The sequence below is a fragment of the Lichenostomus cassidix genome, chromosome Z, assembly GCF_008360975.1.
Source record: "Lichenostomus cassidix isolate B80296 chromosome Z, HeHo_3.0, whole genome shotgun sequence".
Taxonomy (NCBI): domain Eukaryota; kingdom Metazoa; phylum Chordata; class Aves; order Passeriformes; family Meliphagidae; genus Lichenostomus; species Lichenostomus cassidix.
The window spans coordinates 55,942,409-55,967,647 of record NC_139511.1 but is presented as its reverse complement, the minus strand read 5'-3'; the positions used below and the strand labels follow the sequence as shown (position 1 = coordinate 55,967,647).

Below are 25,239 nucleotides of genomic sequence, written 5' to 3'. Positions count from 1 at the left end.
AAAACTAAACCACTATGCAAGAATATATGCTGTAGGAATCTGAGACGGCACTTGCTGACAGCCCACAGAATGATTAGCATCTCCAGTTTCTGCTTCTGCTTATTAGTTCTTAATCTCAAACAACTGACTCTGGAAGACTTTGGCTAGTGTACAACTGCTGGAATTGGAAGTTTTCCTGGCTCATTTCTGTTCTGCACCTGTCCACATGCAGCACTCCTTAGTTTTGACTGTGCATAGTCTCAGCTCCTACTTAAGCCCAAGTGAGTTTGGAAAAGGAGTTGCAGATCTAGCTCCCAAACCAACAAACAAGTACCTCTCCCTTCACACCCAGTTGCAGGATGCATTCCTCCATCCATATTTATGGGGCAGGGAAGGAGATATGATTGCAAAAATCAGAGACCAGAACGAGGACTTCCCCTATCAGCACAGAAATCATCTGCAAGGCTACAGAATGATGCCTGCTTTCTTGCACCAGAAGCAGAGACTACTATCATCCAGTTTTCACTACAGAATAGCTATTAAGCCTTTCCCTCAAAAGGCCTGCCTTTCCCAAACATGTTTGAATGTTCAGGCTCAAGGAGTCCTAAAAGAACAAATTTGTCCAACTTCCTTCATCAGTACTTATGTAATACATAATTTTATATATATATGTATATATTTGGGTGGTTTTTTTAAGAAAATGTTTAAAATATTAAAGTGGCAAATCCTTTCCTGCTATTTGGAAGAAACAGCAATAGGTCTCTGACTCTTAAGAGAAGGTCCCCTAACATTGGAAGTCAAGGGCATATATATGGGCCAGAGGTTGTCTGGACTTGAAACTTTGAGTCAGTGATGGACTGCATTTCCCACTGAAAAGAGGTGTGGTCCAAGATCATCATCACAGCTGATTAGGATCTTGTGATAGAGCACCTCTCCACATGCACTGCCAGGGAGCTGGGAACTCAGCACTGATCATTCTAGGATCAAGCATCTAAAATTCAGGGGTTGCAATTTAGAGCTCAAGTAATCCCAATACTTTCTGAGATCTACTTCCAAGCTGCTGTTGAGAGCTGACAGCCAGAGGGATTATACAGTGAGAAGATAAAATATAAATTATTCATTTGTTTTATAAAGAAGACATTTGCAACTCATGTCCAACCTAAAGTTTACATTCCTTTACCGTTTACAATGTACCATAAATGTCAGTAAAATAAAAGTGTTCAGGTAACTAAGCTTATGCTCCTGGAATTGTGCAACAGGGAGGCTATTAAAATCTGCCCCAAGCCAGGGGTATTTGAAAATCCCACTGACCAGATCAAATAAAAAGCAAATACTGCAAGCTTCTTTTCTTTAATGTTGTAGAAAAGAGTACTTTTAATGGCAACATGAATCTAAACACATTTAACTCCTATTTCCAGGACTGATGTGTGCACCAGTTCCTTAATAAACTCAGGCAGTACAAATGCAAATTACATACAAATAGCTAGTTCCTTTGATTTCTACACACATGTGACCCTAACAATCTGCCTAACCTTGGAAAACCACATACTGGTTAATTCTAAACAGACTGAGCCATGCCCAGTCACCAGTGCCTGCCCCACTTTCAGAAACTCAGAGAATGTCACATATCTTTTTGCCTGGGTCTAGACAATTGGAGTAACTACAACCTTGGGTTGATAAAAACAAGCCATAATAATAATAATTTAAAAAAAAAAAAAAAACAGAATGACACAAACTCTTTCTAGGCATGTATTTCAATAGATAATGGAAATGGAAAAAATTAGAGCACAGTACAATCATGGTGGGCAACATTTAAACTTTAAATTAAAAAAAAATATTACATTTTATTGGACTACTAAGATTTTAGCTATTGAATTAAAAGATTCCATAATCACCCTAGCCCCCACCTTAACAAACAGCACAGGCTACCAATATAAAGCATATCCATAGACACATTGAATAACAAGTATATTTGGCTACTACAGTGAACAAATCAGTAAGATGTTTTGATCTCTATGCTACAAGACAATTCAGATAATCCCCATATTAGTAGCATTCCAACATTCACAATAATGTTCAACTGAGTAGAACATGAAATGAATTAAGTTCTCTTAGTAAAAGACAGTATATCCAAAAATCTGTGATCTTCCAATGAGACACTATGTCTTGACAGATTAACATACAATCCTTCCTTTAAAGTAATACAGTTTATAAACAGATGTAACAACATTTATGTATTAACTATATTAATATGCCTTAAACAATGCTTACTGAAGATTCATACTTAAAATGCAGCTGACAGTCTTAGCAACTTAAAGCATTTGAAGTAATTTTTATCCCCCTCAGTGTTCAAAGTACTCAGTACTTGTCATACACATTTTAATTTTTCCAATTATTATCTTTATTTTTGTGTATTTTCTAGATAGAGATCATCTATCTTTTTTTTTTTCTTTTTTTTTTGTAATCAGAGATCCACAGTTCTTCCCAGCTTCCATGTTCTGAATCCCAAATAACTTACGGTAAAAATACAAATTCTGTTTTGGAGAAAACATACAAAATATACACCATGTAGTGTGCACACCTAAACATCTTGATTGTCAAGTAGTACAAGTTTCCCCTTTGACATATATACTTTTTTGGTTTTAGAGGCAAGAATTTGTTTCACTGATCTTTGTTGATGCCATTTCTTGCCATCTTTGGCAGTCTTTGTCCCTTCGTGTAAGCATGGTACCAGAAATGGAGAAACAAAACTAAAAACAAAGAGCCATAAAGCCAAATAATAAACATGAAAATTGGATACTGGTAGGGACAATCATCCATCATGTAGATTTGTCCTATGTGGACTGTAATCATAATAAACTGGACCTGGAGGAAAAAGGTGGAGAAAATAAGTACTTTAAAAATAAATTACAAACTTATTACAGAAGTTTAAAAAAATGTTAGCATAGTTTGTATGCAGAAAAATAGCATGCGTGGAGGGGGGAGGAAAGCAGGGAGAAACAGGACACCAATACTACTTCTTAATAAGGCAGAGATGCACCTTTATAGCCCATATCCCAAAATATTACTCCCCTGAGAAACAGTTTTACATAATAAAGGAAGAGAAGTTCTGGAACAAACTGAGAAACTTGTAGTAGGAGAATGGGATTCTACCCTGGCCAGTTCAGATAAAAGGGAAGTAGGCGGTGTTTGTCCAGTGACAAATGGGAGGCTCCTTTAGAAAATTAGCCAGGAAAAAGACGAAGAGAAAGCAACCATTACAAGGTTGGGAAACAGGAATTCCCACCTTCCCTGCACACTACCACATGACAAAAAGATACTCCACATGACCTACAAGTTAATAGTCCACTGGTAGTGCCTCCAAGTCAAAAAGACTGAGTTACAAATATTCAAGCTACATTGCTCAGAGTTGCACATGGTTACATGGTCTATTAAGACTAGCTCTGGTGCAAGCAGACAGGGTGCTACTTTCCCTCCTCCATGAGCATCCTTGCTTATTATAAGCCAATTGTTTGGCCAGAAGCTAAACTTTAGATAAATCCATCTGTTAAAACAGGTGGGCATGAAAAAGCTCCCAGAACAGTAACCTTTCGAAAGTGACTTAAAGCTGATAAAACACTTAATATAATTACTGCAAGTGTGGCTTTTAATGCTCTGGGTTGGAGAGAGGTAAATTTTCTAAACACAAAAATTTTCTATGAACAGATATCAAATTCTAAAGAAATACTTTTTCCCTTTCCTCACTGCATGTTACAAGTAGTTACTAGTTACATGTGTATTCTGTACATTAATTGTATTTTCTTGGTGTAAACCTAATTTAAATAATTTTTATACAGTCAATGAATTTTGTAAATATATTTACCAAGTTCTGCATGACTGAAAAGGTTATGTATCTAAATCTGTGATCATAGTGAATGCTGCAGTCAGTACATTTAAGTATATAACTGTGAAGACCTTATACCTTTTGTTACCCTCAATTAAAACATGAGTAAATCTTACACCAACTGTAATCTCCACACATAAACATAACTAAAAGGACAAATATATTGCATTGAACCTTTGTTAGCTACAATCAGATTTTTGAGAGGTGCATAAGTGAAAAACAGTTACTCACAAGTTGTATAGTTGTCATGTACTTTTTCCACCACAAATATTTATGATAGGCTGGTCCCAAAGAACAGATTCCATAATAAGTGTACATGACAACATGCACAATACAGTTCAGCAAAGCATGAAATGTCCCTAAACCACCTATAGAAAAACAAGACATAGTAGGAGTATTAGAGCAGGTATTTAAAAAGCCACTCAGGTCCTAGCAGATTGGTTTGAGCCAGAGTAGGAAAAATATGTACCACAAAACCTAGGCTTTGACTAACCCTCAAGCTATTTTACCTGAATTGGTTGGATACCAGTTCTCATGGATCGTATCAGTTTCCTGTCTCAGAAAAGGCTTATCTAAGCATGTCCAAAACAGCAATAAAACCCATCTGTTCTAATTCCCTGTAAAAACATTTTAGTGGAATTTTTTGTTCTTTGAGTTCTTTTTTTTTAAATTAAAACATATATGTGATGGAGACAGAAAATTTAGTAGGAAGAATTCCTCCTGGTTTTCACCTCCTTTCAAGACATCATGACGAACTTCTCAAAGCATTAAAGGATAAGTAACAACTCTCTTCTCAATACAGATTTCCAGATTCCCAAGGAAAGAAGTACAGTTTCAGACAGTAAGTTTTTGTAATCATGAACAAAGTAAGGGTCTCACAAATCCATTGTAAATCTCAAAACATACTTACAGTGAAAGGGAAACTTAAGTAGGGTCCATTTTGGGGTAAATTTATGACTGAAACTGGTAGCACATGAGCATTTCACACAACAAGTAAGGAAAGACTTCCTTTTCCTAACAATGGAGCTACATGATCCTCCTCAAAGTAGTTTTATTTTAATGAACGCAAGAAATTAGAGTGAAAGTGATCCAAGAAGCAGCAGACAGCAAAGTATTTTTAAAAGAAACATGAACATGAAAACAATGAGTGTCAAAAAGAAAACAAGATGACATGAAAGGAGACATTTAGAGAGAAAAAAAGAGTGTCATTTTCTCATTCAGAATCATTCCAATTAAAAATAAAACATATTTTGTGTTTTTAGTAGCTCACACTAATATTACAGATTGAGAGGGCATAACTCTTCCAGCTGTGATTGCAAACTTTCTTTGAAACTTAGCTAGTTGTATTTTTAAAAATAATTTGAATGTTCTTACAGTTCAAATATACATACTTTTTTTGGCTTGCACAGTGAATATTCAGAAGAAAAAATAAATAGCTAAAGCAGAGAAAAAAAGAAAAGAACAACCTACTCAACAGTACAAAAATTTGCTCCAAAAAGCAACACTATACTAAGCACCATTTTATAATTCTCTATTTATATCAGAACAGAGGAAAACCAGAATCTCCATCCAAACCTGTTGGTTTTTTTACAAACAGGTTGAAAGCTTGACAGATGCTGTGATTTGGAAGGACAAGCACTGATGAAACCAAATACAAGGAAAACATCAGCAGGACTGAAATTCTTGGAAAAAAATTAAAGTTATCAAACAACAGTATTTGGAAAGATAAGTGCAAAGATAAGCAATAGAGTTTTTGGAATAAACACAGCTCTGCATGAATATGAGAGACTATTACTAGAAGAGGACAAAACAGTTCTTGCACATTTTGCTGAAGGTATTTGTCAAATTATCACATGGGAAATTTGAATCTGATGTAAAATCAGAAGCCTGTAGCTGGTATACTGATCAAGCATCCAGATAAAAAGCAGAAAGTTAATCACTTATAAGTGGAAAATTTCCAAGGTTGAAGAGGAGGGACTGCTATTTGCTGCAGGTTTCCTTGTGCAGACCTATAAACACACTGGGGTGTATGCTGAGACAACCATTCACAGTTTATTAACTTAATACCAATTGCTCAGCAAGATTTGAGAAATACATAATCCATCCACCACTTTCCTAAGAATAGAAACTCAACAAATACAACAGAAGTATGTCTGTTTATACACAAGGAAAAGCTGCACACTGGACAAGTTGAAAAGATCTACAAATTTTCTGGACTGCTTCCAAGTCTTATTTTTCTATTCATAAAACAGACACTAACAGATCAGATTGAAAAGCAATGGCTCTCTTCATCAATTCATCACCAATTTTCTAGGACAAAAAAACATCCACAAAACATGCTTCCAGGAAAAGTAAATGAATAAACATGTATAAACCCTTGCTATTTCTCAATAGAAACTCCTAAAAAAGCCTAAACTGTCCTAGAAATGGATTAATAAATGACTGTGCATTTCTCCACTCTGTGCTTTTCAGACTATTCTCATGGCAAGTTGTATTTATTAGTGGCACACTGATAATATAGCATAGGAGAATCCATGCATAGACACACCTAGTAGAAAAGGAGAAAGTGAAGGTAAGCTGATAGTGGTCAAAGAATTTCAATTCAAAACAATTCAAATATGTTTCTTTAATAAATAAGGTCCAGAAAAATATTTCTGTAGCTTTGTGAAAGCTAAAGTATTAAATGTAAACAAGTCCCACTCATGCTACCTAGAGCCAGTAAAAGTAACTGCAACAAAGACTGAATAATTTCTCAAACAGCAAAAAAAATTAATACAGTCCTCCCATTCAACTCAGTTCTAATATATCAGGGGGAGAAATGGTTTTGAAGTAATTTCAATAGTTATTTGCTTCATGTATCTCCCCTAGCACTTTTGATTCTGCAATCACTTCTCTTTTTCTTCTCATAATGTTTTTGCTTTTATACAACTGTCTCTTCTGCACCTTGTTCCCCCATAAGAAATCAAGACTGCACAAAATGCTGTCAAAGAGGAAAAATGAGTAATCCCCACCCATTTAAATAATTATGGTGATCTCATTGTTCCATAAAATACTGCAGAAATCTAAATTTAAAAACACTGATATTGCCAAGATGTTTAATTCTGTTTTCTGGGGGTTTTTTTGGTGTTTTGGTATTTTTGTCTACCATAGTTAGCTTTTACTACCAGAAGATATATTCAACTTAAACTCCACTCTCTCTCCACTACCTGCAGCAAATTTGACTCCAAACCACCAGGTCCATGGCATGATGGAATGATGAAAGACATGCAGGAATGTAACTTGGTTGTTTTTCTTACGCAGCACAAAAAATATCTGAAACAGATTTTTAATGAACATAATGTTACAGAAGATAATCAAACCCAACATACTTAAAGAAAACTGTATGCATCAGTGCTTGTTGCTCACTACTATACATTTAAATGTTCCTTGCAGTTGCAGTGTTGGAAGAAGGAAAACTGATTTTCTGAATATGCAAACTAGTTTTCAAAAAAACTTAAAACCAACATATAAAATCCACCTGTGAAATCTCAAAAGCCAAGGCAGGCTTTGAAACCAGGTGTCAAAGGTTGAGCCATCATCTCCATGAGCAACAAACAGTGTAAGATGGACTTGCTTGGATCGAGAAGTCTCTACATGCATCAGACTTTAAGTCCCCTGAACTACTAATGAAAGGCCATTTGAGAAAATTAACTGAAGGACTAATGTAGTAGAAAACTCTGACAGAGCTACCATTGGAACACAACAAAATTGTACAGAACATATATAGGTGCTCTTAATTGATATTGAGAGGGCACATTTTAAAGAAGAGGCATCAAGGGAAATGTTAAGGGAAGACAGCAAGAAAACTGTAAGGAGAAGTTGGGTCATGGAAAGGGTAGTATCAGATGGCAAGCAAACAAGCAGAAGAAAAGAAGTCTCGTGTGCCAGAGAAAACATTTGGAATCAGCTGATTTAAATACAGCTAGGAAAATATTTTTGCAATAAAACAAAAAAAGCTGATGAGACACAGGTACCTAATTGTCTGTATTCAAACAAAACAAGTTTAAAAAAAAAACCAGGCTCACAACTAATTAAAAAGGAGCACTATAACCCATGGGGAATAAAGGCAAATAGAGGAATAAACTTGTCAGGATTTTCCAGTTTTAGTATTTCTGACTCTTCCATTACCATTCCATTTGGTTTAGTCAGTAAGATCTTCCAGTGTTGAATCATGAACATTTGAAGATGAAAGTCAGAGAGCCAACTTGGTTCAGAGGATGTAGAACATCCTCACTGCTCATGAGTCAGCTCCTGAACCACCACTATTGTGCCCCAAACAGTAGGACAAAGAGAATTGCAGCTGATTCCAATACTCAGAAGCTGGTTTGAAACTATCTCAGTCAATCCTATTTGGTGCCAGTCTGGGGAAGAGACAAAGGCAGACAACTGCTGGTGGTGAGTGAGGTCTGCATTCTTCTTCAATGAATGCTGCTCAGACTTTCTTTGAAACAGGTTAGAGTGCCAGCCTGACATCAAACATCTCTATAGTCATGACACTCAAGACAATCTCAGGAATTTAGAACAGGTAGGTATGGCAATTTTGTGCTGCATTCAGAGCTGCTGATGATAAAATTCTGAATGGGGAAGATAAAATCTGAAGAAAATGTAAAATAAAATCAGCATGATCAACTGGTTTTTTTCTGCAGTGTTGAGACAAGCATTGCCATAGCACAACAGATTAGTGCACTCAGCTGTTAAACAAATTATCCAGACTTCCTAAATTTTTAAAGGTGTGTTCCCTCATTAACATTTTTCCTGATAATCAAGGAAGAACAGTCTGACAAAGGAATAAGATGCAAAGAGATAATAGGGGTAAACATCTTGATGGTATTCTAATAATTGAAGCTTGTAGGACTAAATAAAAAGCATCTTATACCCTCAGCCCTGAATGGCACCAGTTCTTCTACTGTGGAAAGAAAACAGCACCACTTCTTTTATTAGGCTACAAATACTTACAGTGTCTAATAATTCAATGAACTTGGAAAAGTAGTAAAGCCAACAAGTTCGCACCATCTGCAAGAATAAAAATCAAATTCTCAAATCATAAAAAACATAAACAAAACTGAGCAGGACAAATAAGTGTCTATATAAAGGAAAGTACTGGGCCAAGTGATATTCCAAGGTTGAAAGAAATATTTAAATGTACAGTTTGGTTAGTTTTTCTTTAAAAACACAGGACAATTTTTAGACTTGAAGGTATTTTAAAAGAAACAAGAACAAGCCAACAAGTTTGTTGCATCTTTTTTTCTCCCAACCAAGCAACAAACCAACCCATCCCTCCAGTCAACTCACATGTTCTACATTATGCAACCAGGCATTTCCATTTAGTGCTTTCCGCTCTTCAGCAGCACATGCAAAAAGCAGGCTGTTCAAAAATCATTTCTAAAATTAATTAAATGTATAACACACTACTTTGAGTGACCTGGTCCAGTGGAAGGTGTCCTTGCTCATATCAGGGGTGTTGGAGCTAGATGATCTTCAAGGTCACTTCCAACCCAAACCATTCTATGTGTCTGTAATAAAAATTTGCCTTGTCTTTGGCAACTTACTCTTAGAGCTGTCGGTGATCTGGAGTAGTCAACAATATCGCACCGGAATGAGTATCCTGTGGCCCAGCCTGACATAAGAAACTTGACGAAAGAAAAAGAAAAGGGCAAAGATTTACTTTACATCTTTTGAAAAATTCATTAGTTTTGGATTACTTTTGTAATCACTTGGCAGGAGGGGAAAAACATTATTAAAAACATGGTAAATCAGCAACTTTGTCAATCATCTACCTCTGTGTGGGATAGCTACCACAAAATCCTTTGCTGTTGCAGATTAATGAATTTCTAATTCCAGGACCACAGCCATAGACACGAGTTTTTCTACTACACCCATTATTTCAGCATTAGTAACTGAAGAAAATAAACAGATGCAACTCAAAACCAGTGTTAAAAAACAACTTATTGTGTAAATCACACTACAAAACCAAATTATTTTGAAAATTGCTATCACAGCTAACTATCTTAATACTAAAAAGAATCCAACACAGTATCTTAGTACTCTAATAAAACCAGCACAATGGAAAGCCATTGCTAATTACCATTAAAGACAAGGAACAAATCAATATGCACAATATATATTCAATATCATAATTTCTAAAATTCTGCTTAGTTAAACTGCATGGTTCAATTAGTTTTCCACTCATATGAGTAGTGAGAAGTTACAACTGAGAGCACACATATGACCAAAGGACTGTATTTACCAAATATAATTTTTTTTTTCTTGGAATATATTAAAATTTGGACAAGAGCAGCAGTATTAGTACTACACTTGGCTCATTTCACTGCCAGCCACTATGACATCTGTATTTTATATCTGTTCACAAAGTGCTTCTTATCATCACCATCCACTCATGCACTATAAGAGCTTCACCTCTCCTAACAGAATCAGGGCTTTAGTCCTTTTAACTTCCTAAAAGAACTGAGTACTTAAAACCAAGTTTTTTTTTGAACACCAGCAAGACAGCACAGTGCTAAAGTACCCACCAAATGACTTGGTTCCGAAAAGGGAAAGTATCATCTTCTTGACTGACCACCAGACAATAGCAGAAACTCAATCAGTTCCACTCTGTCTTTGCATTCTTTCATGACATTGTAACATGGAAGTCTTGACAGCAGAGCTACTGAATACTGCAGTACTATCACACACTACCTGAAGTTTTTTTCTTTGTTTCTTTGTGGTTTTTTTGGTGGGCTTTTGTCTGTTTTTTCTGAAGTTAATAACCAAAAACAAACTTGGAACCAAATTCCAAAAGGAAGTTTGGCAATTTTTCAAAACAATGTCTAAATAGCAAAAGCATTCATCTTACCCACCACTTTCCATGCAACAATCATGACACAAAGTAGCTGCTGCCACACTGCCTTTAGAGAGTTAGAAGAAATGTCAAGTATTTCACTGTAACTCATTATAAGATTCATGCAAATTAAGCTAACAGAAACATGTTCTGCCAATTTGGCACAATAGTCTGACAACTTCTTATTAGTTTACTAAACCTGAAACAGCCACATAGCCTGAGGGACACACAGAGGGTCAGTACTACCAAAGTGACGCTTCACCGAGCAAACATATAAGGCTGTCATTCACACAATACCGTCATCAAATAGCTACACTTCAAAAAACCACCCCAAAGCCCACCAACCCCCAACAAACAAGTAAAGCCCAACAGCAGCAAAATCTCAACATTGCTTTTGAAAAAAAGAGAATTTGCTATTTTGGCATTGTGGGGAAAATCAGTGTTAAAGGTATACATAATTTGGGCTTGGGGGAGAAAGTGAGGGGCAGAGATTGGTGGTTTTTCATTTAAAAGGCAGATCTAACTGGAGGTTATTTAATAGTAGATGTACTCTATACAGTGTTTGAACCATCAGTTGTTGTTCCTTCCCCTTCAGGGTGGGCTGTCACACTATCACCTAGTAGAACAGAAACAATTACAAAATACTAAGAAAAGCATATTGTGTGCTTTATCTGCAGTACAGGGAATTTAAATTATGAAAACTTTAAACTTTTTAAATTATGTACAATGACAAAAAATGTTTTACATTCTCTCTTTCTAGATATGACTTATTCTCTTTTTCCAAGAATGAGTAGATTGGAGAATATAATTACTTGGAAGAACATAATTAGTGCCATGACAATAATATTTTTTGAGAACTGCAGTGTGGAAGTTATATTAATAAATTTATTAAAAGTTAATCATTAAAGATGAGAAATATGTAAATACATTACAAACAAAAATTGTACTTACTTCATAAGTCATATATAAAGACAGGGCTACCACACTAAAATTATAAAACGTCATGATCTGCCTGAGTTCAAAAGGTTTTCTATTTTCCATGAGTCTGGGTCCCAAGGAAGTGACAAAATAAATGTAGGTTCCAATGATAAAAGTTGTTGGAAAAGGCGAAGACATGAGTGGCCAGCCTTCCAGTCTTGGATCTAGAGGGAGTGGGGAGGAGAAAAAAAATAAATCAGATGTCTACAGTACTTACTAAAAAAGCTACAGAAAAGTATTTAAGTCTTGATGGTCTAAGTTTTTCTGTCACAGATCATGTTTCAGAGTCCATTCACCTCAAATCCATACTGACTGGATAATAAGACTTAACACATGTAGGATTCAATACTTCTTTCTGAATTAATTCTTCACATATGATAAAAAGGAGACACAGAATCATGAGTGACATGATTGTCTGTCTTTATAGCACAACAAAGCACACACTACGATACAACAAGAAAGTTGTAATACAATAAGCAATTGGTGCAAGTTACTCCACAGTTATCCCAGAGAGCTATATTGCAGAGGCACCTCCTCCTAAGCACACCCCACTCCCTCTCCCCGCAGATGAGGCTGGCAGGTATTTCATCTGAGCATCACCCTGATTCCACTGCACCCTTCTGTGGTTCATCACAGAGTCCCAGCTTACCAAAGACTGCCACATTTCTCCATAAGCAGGTGAACTGATACAAATCTCATGTAATTTTTATTTTCTTTAATTTTTTTATACTGACTTTTGGAATATTTGATTCAAAATGAGCCCCAAACCTAACTACTGACTCAGTAAACCTTCACATTGCTTTCATAGGTTGCTGATGTATTTTAAGGGTGAAATTACACTATTATTTTTGTCAAGTGTTTAATTCATAGTCAAATGTTTCAAGTGAGTGAATTTTCAACCCACAGCATTCAAGAAACCTTTCACCCATGGGACCCTCTGATGTGGTTTGCAGCCACTGGAAGTATAAAAACATATTTTAATGCTGCTCACAGCTTGTAATGTGCCAGTGCTGCTGCCCACAGACCAAGGAGGACTGTGACCCACAGCACGAGCAATCTGCACACGTGCACTGCAAGAGAACCACCAGCTCTTCAAAACTGGCTGTTTTTTCTGCATCCACCCTTGCACTGCTCCTACCAAGCCTTTCAGACAGTTCTTCCCAGCCTGAACCTGAGAAAACCCGTGTTCCACCACTAACAGTGTGGTACAAAATGCCAGATAGAAGCACTGTTAGGCATGGAGACAAAGAGCTCAAATTTTGGAGTCCTGGACACTGCAGCAGAAATGCTCATCCCAATCCATTTCACCCCATGAGTCATACTTCTTAAACTCCCTTCTCACTCGCATGCTGTGCTTCCACAAAACAAGAAAAGTAGTGCTCAGCTACACCAGAAAAGATAAATCAGTAATCTTATCTATCAAACCTTAACCGCTTCTCAATTTTTTTCCATGAGTTAAGTAATCCCCGTCAATATCTGTCTACCATAGTGAGAAACACTGAAACTGATGGGTCTTAGCCCCAAAATTGAGGTCTTCTCTATCAGCTTCTGGTAGGCATACATAATAGAGTGACAACATAAAAGCAAAGTGTGATTAATATCCCTTACTAGTTGCAACAAGAGACTAACATCCCTTTTCAAAATACCACTGTGACAGAGTTAATTACTGTGAGGATTAATGTCAAAACACTGAAACTTATGAGGGCTTGGGTTTTTGGTTTTTCTTTTGTTTTGCAAAAGCAAAATACAGTAATACCATGTGCCTGCATTAATTAACTGATAAAATGCAATTGTTTGATAATGAAAAAGAGTTAAAACTATACATTCAACACCACAGGAAAAATTCAAACTATATATTCAGGCAAGCCAGAGACACTTACAGGAGAATCACTGTCTGCACTTCATTTACTCTTAGTTTACATCCATAAACTACCTGAGTTTTGTTTACTTCCTATTTTAAAATGCAGAAACTAGACTGTCATGTTAATAGGTAACCTGGCAAGTCTTACAAATATTCACAGGACAACAAAGCTACTTTTAAGTTGATAAACAGCACACCTCGTGTAGCTACACATTGCTATTCAAAATTATTGGGAGTAAGTTTTAGATTTAAATGACTCACCGGCATCTTTAATCCATTCATCATACAGTAGTATAGCCTTTGATGTCAGATTGCTGAAGGCCATTGTCACTTGATAAAGATTTTATGATGCTGCCTGTAGAAAACAAACCAAAACAGATATGTGGACTTTTGTCAATAAAATAAAGATTAATAAAGTTTTTTTGGAAAGATTTTCAGGAAACAGAATGGTAAAAAAAGAGAAAAGGCTAACAGAGCACCATATGTGAAACACAGATCAGGAAGCATTAGCTGGCCACATCCCACTATCCTTGGGTCTAATTTATAGCTGAGCTGTTATGCACAACAATATGATTTTGCAATCTCTACATACAAGCCAGGTGCTTCCATGCCATAAAGCATTATCTCAAGAAACTGTGCTGTGGTTAACCATTACAGTTAAGGGGTAAATATGAATAAACAACAGATGCTTAAATTAATTTTTATCACAATCTCCACTTAAAGTCCAAGCCATTGATATGTGAAGAAGTTCAACTTTGCAATATTTATTATTGAAAAAAAAATTCTAACTAAGAAGTATTTCTAAGGTATGTGGGAAGGAGAAAATATACCAATATGTCAGCATACTCATTTTAAATACAATAATTAGCTATATTATAATTGCTATGCAAATCCCACTCTGATGAATCAACTGTTTCCACACAGGATCATGGAATGTCATAGTACCAATGGTAATACCATTAACCCACAAAAATTATCCAGCACATCCACTTTGCATTCAGTACCTCCTACTTAAGTAAAACTTTTCAAAGTATGCTTATATGAATACTGATTTTTGCTCCACAATCATGCACTCATCAGCCCTTCCCTTTGCCTCACTCCACCTAGAAAATACTTCTTAAAAATCCCAGCACATTTGACGGTTTCTCTCCAATTCCCACTCAGTATCTCACTTTTTACCATATGAATTCTCTCAATACTCCTGTGCAACCTTCACACTGTATTCACCTTCATTAGTAGTATTTATTTATTTATTATTTCAGGCTCCAGCACACCTTGATAACCAGCTCCCTTCCTCTGGCAGCCCTTCTGCATCTCCTCCAGGCTAAGCCAGCTGCAGGTTTAGGGAGCCAGTTTTACCCTCATGATGATAATGCATCTCTCTCCTCAGATCTCCCCATTATCATCTTCTCATTTGTCTTCACCTTAATAGTCCAGAAAAAACATTTAACCCTTTTTTCACTTCTACATTACATCCTGTTCACTGCCATTTCATGGGAGTTTTTAGGCACTACATCCACCCTACATTGCAAGATGCAACACAGATGAGCCTACCTCCCTTAGAGGTCATCTCATCTACCTTGTCCCCATTTGCATTTTGCTACCCACTTGTTTTCCTGGTTGCACTTCTGTCCTGTGTGCAAGGGTTGATTTTCTGCATCAATTTCACATTTGGAAAATACTCCCTCTGTGAGTCTCTTTTAAAAAAGTTCACATATTCCAGAAATATTGTCTTCCAACATCAGCATTTCCCAACTCAACGTCACTGCCTTCATGCTGACTATTTTCACACATCCTGTATTCATATTACAATGTTTGCTTCAACACTCTATATTGATAAAGGTGCTGACAAAATGAGAAGCATGCCCTTTCTTTACTAATGGAATCATGAGGAACCCTCTTGCTTTTGACACTAGCCATCACATGAGAGAAAGGATTTTATGGTTAGAGGCAAATTATAAATATTATTGACATTTTACTCCATAAGCCAACAATGGATGATTTCAAACATACGTAAATCCAACCCTGTCTTGAACACCAGGTACTTCAGAGTGCTCAACTGTGACAGCCAAGCAATTCAGCTGTAACTGGTGCTGGGGAGGAACCATTTAGAAATGTTTACTTTATAAATAACTATTGTATTAAATTTTTAGACCAATTACAATAAATTATCCTTTTGATCCAGTATTATTTCAGTTTCAGACACATGAGAACAGTCTGTCAAGAGAAAAGGTATGGCAAACAAAGTACTTCAGGCAGTGGTTAAAATAGAATTCTACCAAAGCCCACAGGCACCTTGTGCACACTATGGCTCAATATTTCAACAAATATATTCACTGAATACAAATAATCACATTATATTTAACTGGTTATTTGATAATAAAAGTAGTTTACTGATTTCACTGCCACTCAGTTTTCCCACCTTCCAGATACTGGAACTCAGACTGGCTAGCTCAACATGCTGACCAAAACTAAAACAAGAAATCTGCTTCAAAACATGCTCTTAAAAATCCAGAAATTTCAGTGTAGTGTCTGGCTCTAAATTAATTACAATTCAATATGGGTGTATTTGGTTTGCTCAGCCAAGCTTTGTTAGCAGGGGGATGGGTACAGGGGCTTCTTCTGTGAAAAGTTTTGAGAAGCTTCCTCAGTGTCCAGCAGAGCCAGTCCCTGATAGTTCCACAGATGGATGTGTTGCTGGCAAAGGCTGGGCCCATTAGAAATGGTGGTAACACCTCTGTGATAACATATGGAAGAAGAAGAAACAAAACCCAACTTTTTTGCAGTTGTAATTGCAGCCAGAGAAGACCGGACTGAAAGGAGCCACCCTGCAGACACCAAGGTGAGTGCAGAAGGAGGCCAGGAGGTGCTCCAGCCACCAGAGCTGAGGTTCCCCTGCAGCCCATGGTGCAGCCCATGGTGAGGCAGCTGTGCCCCTGAGCCCATGGAGGTCCCTGGGGATGCAGAGATTCACCTGCAGCCCATGGAGGAGACCCACACTGCAGCAGGTGGATGCCTGAGAGGAGGCTGTGAAAGGCCTGTGGAGAAAGAAGCTCACACTGGAACAGGCTGGGGCTGAAGGACTGCACCCCATGGAAGAGTGACCCACACTGCAGCACTTTAGGGAGAACTGTTGCTTATGGATGGACTCATGTTGGAGAAGCTCATGCAGAACTGTCTCCCGACAGATGGACCCCATGTTGGAGCAGGGGAAGCTCCTGTCTCTGAGCAGCAGCAGGAGCAATGTGTCATGAACTGACCATAACCCACATCCCCTGCCTCCCTGTGGTGCTGGCAGGGGGAGGAGGTAGAGCTGTAAAGGAGGAAAAGGTGGGAAAGATCTTTTCCAGTCTCATTTTACTTCTCATTATCATGGTCTGATTTTGTTAGTAATAAATTCAATTAATATCCCTAATTCAAGTCTGTTTTGCCCATGACAGCATTTGGCGAGTGACCTCTCCCAGTCCTTGTCTCAAGCCATGAACCCCTTGTTATATTTTCTGTCCCCCATCCAGCTGCAGAGGGGAGTGAGTGAGTGGCTTTGGTGGGTGTCTGGCATCCAGCCAGGGTCAATGCACTTCAACGGGCTTGGGTGTGCTGATTGTTACACCCTCTCACTCTTGTCATCCAACGACTGCAACCTCACAAATACACAATTTTTTACATACACCCGCTTGACTTCTCCACTTCACTTTAATTTTTGCATCAGAAGTCAGACGAACCTGCTGTCAGTGTTTAATAGCAACTCTAATACCTGCTAGGTGTTGAGGCAAAAAGCAAGCTTTTTCTCTGGAACCAGACTATTTCCAGATTTCTTCTGCTTGCAGTAGAAAGGCAGTTGTTGACAATAGTAAAATCTGGCCCCTGCCATACTGATGGTGAGGGATTTGTCCCACGTCTCCTGACCCCAGCATTCACAGCTCCTCTCCCTTTAAAACATTCCACAAAAGCTAAGACAGCAGAGGCTCTCAGTCATCAAGATTTCTGTTCATAGTCAAGCAAAGTGTAACTCCACTGCAGTTACCAACCTTATTCTGAAAGTTTTTGGAGTTCAGTAACTATCCTTGAGAGAAAACAGCCACAGCCTCATCACACAATAGTGACTGAACAATTAATCTGAATCTAAAGGTAAACAAAATACAGTAAGTTAAACCAAATTATATTAAGAGTAGAAGTAATGTCTGCAAGAAAGACAGTGCTGTTCAGAACTTTCCTACAGCTAGAAGATTTATTTAAGACCAACTTTAATATACAACATTACTATTTCACCTTCAATGTGCTTTATAATTCTACTTATTTTCTTAACTAGCTACAGAGTTTTCCTTCATAAATCCATTCCTGTGAACCTAATGTTAGGTTTTCAGTATAATTTTTTTTTGTTAACCACCTATAAAAGTAGGGTTAATGGCAGCATAGAAGATATTTTGTCTTCCCTTGTTATCCTTAGTTCAGAAACATATTCATATACACTGGAAGATAATGTGATCAAGGCCTGCTTTTTATTTTTTAATAGAAGAGTTAAAAAAAAAAGAGAAAAACACATACCCAAACACAAGATAAACGACTAGCTTGTACTTCATCAAGGAAAACAGACCATTTTTGAAGGACTGTTTTTAATAGTACAACTGTGTTGTTAAGAAGTAACCTGATAATGCTTTCACCATAATGCAATCTTTAAAATGTTTGGCAGCTTTGCAGGCTACAAAACTACATTCTAAATGTGAGACTGGAAAGAGTTTACCTGAAGGGACAAAGACTTGGGGCCATAGAAGGCCATTTGTTACACAATTTTAGTTCTTCTGTAAACTCATCTGCTCATCAAGCATTTGTATAGCCATAATTCAGTTAGGAAAATGGACATTTGGTTTACATACCTGCTAATGTATTTATAGAGTCAGCACATCTGCACTTTTATTTACAATTTTCCCCTTTCTACTCATATCAAAATTTAAAAATGCCATTAAAAGACACATTAGATTTTCTAGTTCTAATAATTTTCTAGTTCTAAAAGTAGCAAACTCTTTCAAAATTAGGTAAGTAACACTAGCAGACTCATTTTCAAAATTAAGTTATTTTAAATTATATATTGCAAACCATTTACATAAACTCAAAAATGCAGTCATATAAATAGTCTGCCCAGGCTGAAAATCTCTAAATAACAGAGGCAGTTCTCCCAAGCACATGCACTTGGAAAACAAGCACCAAAATCACCTCAAACACATATGCAAGATATTCAGCTCCTCAAAAGAAATAAGGACTACTTTTCATTTTTTCAGTGGAAATAATACTGCACACCTTGGTTCCAGTCAGTGTACTACCATAATTTCTGAAGACATCTTTACACAAATGTGTCTCCACCGCTACAAAAATAGGAAGTGTAAGTGAGGCAAAGGAGGAGAAGGGCTGTGTTAAAGAGCAAAACAATTTGCTGTCCTCTGGTTCCCTGCAGCTCAGCAGACAACTGAAAGAGCCAGCTAACTGCAGATGAGTTAAGGCACACAGCTTGGCAGAACCAGTTGCAAGTTGGTCCATTACCTTTACTGGAGAGGCAAGGGCAGATCAGATTGTTTACAACAGCCAAGAATGCTGCAAATACTACAGCAAACCATATGGGAATGTCGGACGATGACAAGTGGTAAGGAAACAAGTTGTTGGAAGTGCTCAAGTTCACTCAGCTCAAAACTACTAGTGATTCTTGAAATGGGAATTGCTGGTATGCCTCAAACATTCCTAATTTTTAAATGAGAACAAGAAGTTTCTCACATTCCTTTGCTTAACCCACATGAAAGATATTTGCCATTCTTTATGCTCATTTATTTTCCCTACATAGTTTTTAAATTATGAAACAGATAGCAAGATTTGCTTTTAAATAGTAATTTTACAACAGTTGCTTTATGTTAATGGCTACTAAACAAAATAAGCACACAAAAGAACTTCACAAAAACAGACAGAAATAAACAATCTAATGTAAGCTCTGTCACTCCAAAAAACAATTTTCAATTCAGTGTAGACTTAAAACACTTACCATTAAAAATTTACATTAGCAAACAAAGCTAATTATTAAAAAGACAGACAAGATACTTTTACAGGGATCCTTTAGAAAATGTCTGGAGATTATGACAATCCAGTGCAGACTTCAATGGTCTGATTTCCACCCAGCACAGGTCCCATAAGCAAAGGTTCTAGAGTATCATGCCTGGCCTGATAAGACAGTGATGACAGGAGGATCTTCCACCCTGCAGACCCCACTGGAAGAGGGGGATAGCCTACAGAAAGCATTGACCCACGCAGGTCTGATTTCAAAATTATAGCTTAAGAAATGGCAGTAATACTGGCTTACATACTCAGGCACAATTATGAAACTTTCATGTTTCAGCATCACTTTGTATACTGTTGTTAATTCTGCTCTTGAAGTTCAGAAGGCAATTAAACTGGGACATTTCACAGATGATATCTTAAGCTTTACCTGGGAAATACCAGCTCTGCCCTTCCTATTTCCTAAGGCTGTGTGTTACATAATTGCAGTTATTTTAACTATATTACTCCCTTATGTCACATGGCAAGCAACTACAAACTGCCTATTATATGACATGGATTACTCACCCATATTCTGCAACAAAGTTTTAAACTTTAGCTGGGTGTCACCTGTTGTTACAGATTTTGCTGAGAGAAGTTTCTGTCACCTTTTCCATTCTTCACGCCTTGTCCCAACCCTCCAGCCCAGTTTTTGAAAGATTCATCTCACATGCAAGTTTGCTACATCCTGCTTAGAATTAGATGGCTTTTTCCTTTTTGATAATATTGCTTATAAACACTGCCCTGCTAGATGACAGTGGACATCCTGAAAACAGATGACTAAGGCTTAAAAACTTTATTAGAACATCTACTAATAAAATTCCTCATTGAAACCATTCAATAAGAGATCTAATGCCTATCTTGTGTAGCCACCCTTACTGACGTTTTTATGTAGTGTTTCTTTATTTAGTCCTTTGCTTTTTAAACTAGCATCAAATCTGTCATCCATCTACATTACTAAAGTACTCTAAGTAGCAGAACTAGTGAAAACAGATTTCATTTCAACACCACTTTAGATTGATTTTTTTGTCCATCTAATAGAATTCCCACTCTGCTGCTGTGTAAAATAAAGACCAATTTGTATTTCCTTCCACACCTCTTTATAAATTGTTAAAAGAACAGATACTGAAGACTTCACAGCAAAGCTGAACACTAACAAGAGGAACAGAAAATCCCCTTCTTATGGGAATGGTTTCAGGAGAACAGCCCTGTTTTGTACCCAACTCCCAGCCAAAACTGCACGGACACTCTCCTGGATCACATACTGGACCAATCACCAGAGTCTGAATGAGGAAGGCTTCATGTGCAGTCCAATCCCATAATATCACTGCCAGTGGGTCTGCTCCAGCAGCTGCAGGATAAGTCACAGCAGCTCACCAGCCCAAATGAAAGCTTAGGCTTTGAGAAAGACAAGTTATTCTTTCTTGGTCAACTCAGACTTGAAAGGCTGAACAGGCTTGTGCAAAGGAAACATTAAGACTCAAACTGCAATGCCACAGGAAGGGAGAAGAGTGGGAATAACAGCTTTGGCATAGATCCCTTTAAGCTGATAATGAAGTCATGTAGGAAGGACACATCATCATCCAGTCCTGCCTCACTCACAGACAATCCTGTACTAGATCCCTAGTCAAGAACTTCACATGCTCCGCCTCAACAAGTCATCACTCAGTCCACCACAAACCACAAGGGACACTCTACAGGATGAGAAATGAAGCCATAAAAATTACATTGTGTTGTAGTAAGGCAGGAAAAGACCTGTCATCACCACTATCTTAAATATCTTAAATATATCACCTGAGGTTGCAGGGATGCATGTGAAGTGATGCTAGGGACTAATTTCCTATATCACATAGAAACACTTACCAAGTCTAAATAGTCCTTGCAATAATAGCCTGGAAGGAAGTTTCTTTATAAGTCTTAACCCAGTTATCATTTTAACTCCAGTATAAGACTCTGGGCACATCCCTGGAAAGGTTCTCAGTTTCACTTAGGAAGTGAGCACCAGGACATCAGGGTATCTTCAACAGCTTTCTATCCCTATCCTTACAACGTTTTAGAGAAAAGCAAAAACATTAGCAGGGGGAAAGTTCCTAGGATTTTAACTTGTTATCAGTGCTCTCCTGCCTTTACTGAGAGCTCTTTATTGAGCATTTAAATGTCAACCATCCTTCAGCCAACTAGTGTCACCTACCTGCTTCTCTGCTGCAGTGAGAGGCTCTTCACATAGCCTAGAACAGAAGTTCTTCTTGTTGGTGCCCCAGTGTACAACTTACACTTGCCTCCTTCAAGTTTGATTCCAGCTCAGTGACAGCAGCTCAGAAAGTCACCTATACCTGCCTACACAGTGAGTCCTGTGGCACATATAGCTCAACAACTTTCACTGAGAAATCAAAATAAGGTTGCTAATGGAACCTCACTTCCAGTAGATAATGGTATATCATTACCCTTATCAAAGGCCTTTGGCAAAGCATTGATTTAGTAATTGGGCCACATCTGAGCCAGGTTAATATCCTGCTTCCCCAAAGGATTTTGACTCTCCTTTCCCCTCCTTACCTTATGATGCAACTAGAAAACTTTCTGCAGCATTTCAGATTTTCTTTAAAGACCAAATCAACTAGGGTTTGGGTCACTTTAAACAGACTTTCACAAAACAAGAACTATGGGCTAGAAAGCAGTAACACAACCTAGTATGTCTGCCATGCTGCACAATCATGCTAACTCACACCCCACTGTGCTCCCTGCTCATTCATCTACAAGCCAACATCTTCATAACACACAGAGCTTTTACCCATTCTGTTTGTTTTTCTTCTACAAACAGCTATGGTAGAGACAGTTCTGATAAGGATATGTAAGAATTATCTACAGCTGTGGTGTTTCTAAAGTGTACACACATCATTAGTAACCAAGCAAAAGAGAATATAATGCTCTGTACTGAACTAGAGGGGTAAGGACTGATATTTACCTGCACTGCAAAGATAACACAGACTGGGTTTTTTAAGCTGCTTAGGAAGCACATTATTTCTAATACTCCATTCATAGGTAAGCTTTAAAAAGAGAGAGGGAGTGCAAGTGGCAGCTAAATACTTTGAATGAAAGGGATCAAAGATGTCTGATGTCTGAGACTGTCCCTTTCCTTTAGCAGCAAGCTGAGTCACTGAGTTGGCTCCACCATATCATCTATCCTAATTCACAGTTAAGAGTTAATGCACATGAGTTAACTGAATGTAAGACTCTCATATATCAAATTAATCACAATAGAAACAGTTTGCTACCAAGGACTTGGTTTGTGTTTACCCACCTCTTAGTAGAAGAGCAACATAAATTGTCATTAAATAGTCACAGTGGGGGTCTCCCCATGGAAGCTAAACAGAAACAGAAATGCAGAGCTAGACTTCAGCTTCCAGAGGAGATTCCTTAAAATAAAGGGAAACAGGACTTGTTCCATAGGTAGCATCTTGCTAGTCTAGCAAATGCAAATAAATCAGACAAGCCTTTTTATTTCCAACGACTTGTCACAACCAAGTAATCAAGATGGCAATGTGCCAGTTGCTATTCAGCACTAGAAAAAAATATAGAAAAATTAAACCGAAATTTTCACCTGTGGTAGTCAAAGACAGGTACATGGGACTGTCATTGTAACATGAAAATACATCAGAAAGGAGTCTTATAGGAGGAGGAGATGAAAAAGAGTGTAAATAATTACGTTAAGAACATAATATTCACCTTGAGAAAGAAGAGGTAAGCAAGTAGCTGAAAAATATTCATAATTATCAAAGGAAGAGGTGTTTTTCCAGTTACATCTTGTGTATAGCATACACTCAGCTCTTGTCACTGTAGTTGCCATGGCAAAACAACATTGCAAAATCAATGCCATTTTATGGAATTTTTATTGCACCAGCTCTAACCTTGTTGGGCTCAGAATATTAGCGAGTAGTAATACTGATAACACCCGTGCAGAGTTGCAACATACTATTTTGTTCACGCTTTAATGCAACAATTTACAATAGCTGAACTGCTCCCACACCACTCTCTCTTGCTGACGTGAGCTAATTTGCTTTACCATTGTTTCCCACTGCCTTGCACTTGCTCAACCTACCCACCCTCTGGGTCCTGGGCTGATATCCTAGGCAGCAAAATAATGCATTCCTTCTGCTCCTATTTTGCTTGCATTGCAGTAGGCAGGCATAAATTTTAAAGGCAGCTGACCTAGAACTGACACCCTCCCCTCCCTCCACCTCTTTTGAAGCTACCATACAGCATAGTGGACATGCTGCTGAGCATTGTAAACACCAGCAACTGCACCCTTCCTGGGAGGCTCTTCCAAAGAAGAGAGGGAACCAGCTGTGCTGGCACCTTTGGCAGTGACCCACACAGCACAACGTGAACTTCAGGACGTGTGACACAGGCAGCAGCTGCACAGTGACAGGCAGAGGCACAGCTTTAGGGTGACAAGACCCACTTTAAAGGAAACAGGCTAAGTGTTTCAAACTAAAGTCTCAGAACTCCTCCCACCCAAGGAAGCATGCTGACAGTATCATTAAAAAAGCTGGTGCTCCCAAGTCCAGTCCTGCCACTTGTACTCTTAGGAGCACTCCAGGAAACAACTTCACTGCCATATCCTAAATCTTTTCACTCCAGAGCTGGTCATTTATGCAACTGCAGCTGGAAGTTTCAAATCACTGAGGGATATGCAGTGAGGTATAGAGGATGTAGGTTGTTGTTTAAATTAACATTCTTCAGCATGATGAAAGGTCTGGTTAATCACTATGAAATACACTTAGGAGTATTAGTATCAGGCAATCCACAAAGGCATATTATACCACTGCTTGGATACTCAGACCTTTCAATCAGAGCACCTGAACAGAGCAGTAAAGCTGTGAATATACTTCTGGTTTCTCCTCACACTCAATTTTTTATTTCTGCATTCTAAAGAAGATCCTCACTCATTTAAAAAAAAAAAAAAAAAAAAATTTAGTTTACACTTGACCAAAGTTCCTGTGGAAGTGAAATACCATATTCTGAAATGGAGGTGAGGTGGAAAAGCCCAGTATTTCTCAGCATCCGTAGTACTTGGTAGTCAATAGAGGAATCAAAAAAGGGTGCAGAATGGACAGCAAAAAGGCATCTGAAGTTTAGGGACAGCTGGATGAAATGACCCTGAAGGCTTATCCTGAAGTCAAAACTACTTGTATTCTTGTTATATGTGTTGTATCCAGAGATGAAGGCATGAAATTAGCACATTATAAATCCCCATTTGATCCTGTTTGAAATTTGAGTAAGCCTTTGGGTACTACTCAAGCCATCTTGCATGTTCCTTATTCTACTCGCATGATAACTTTCCACAGCACCTTTTCTTTCTGAGATGACTCACCCATTGGAGGCAGATCCAGTTTGACAGCTTGGGCACATGGGGTGAACACAAGAATGGGAGCACCTTTGCTTTGACACAGTGCTAGCGGCATTTCCAAAAATACTCTTTCCCACTTGCTATGCAGATACCCTTCCAAGGACTGTGGAAGTGCTGGACTTTCAAAGGGCTCTTGCGACAGACTTGGAGGTCAGAACTCAACAAACATTATAGAATAG

The 25,239-nt window shown here is 37.9% G+C and overlaps 1 protein-coding gene across 1 annotated transcript in view; it reads right to left on the bottom strand.

The window, feature by feature from the left end:
* Nucleotides 1-1,715: 1,715 nt before the first annotated feature.
* The window catches only part of ELOVL7 (ELOVL fatty acid elongase 7), a 31,936-nt gene continuing 8,412 nt past the window's right edge, over nt 1,716-25,239 (bottom strand). The window contains exons 2-8 of the mRNA XM_085042224.1: nt 13,840-13,933; nt 11,691-11,881; nt 9,451-9,531; nt 8,858-8,914; nt 7,069-7,174; nt 4,094-4,230; nt 1,716-2,844 (exon numbers count right to left, since the gene is read on the bottom strand). Of these exons, the coding sequence (XP_084898350.1) occupies nt 2,641-2,844; nt 4,094-4,230; nt 7,069-7,174; nt 8,858-8,914; nt 9,451-9,531; nt 11,691-11,881; nt 13,840-13,903 (840 nt within the window). The 5' untranslated portion in view covers nt 13,904-13,933 and the 3' untranslated portion in view covers nt 1,716-2,640. The remainder of the gene's footprint in view (nt 2,845-4,093; nt 4,231-7,068; nt 7,175-8,857; nt 8,915-9,450; nt 9,532-11,690; nt 11,882-13,839; nt 13,934-25,239) is intronic.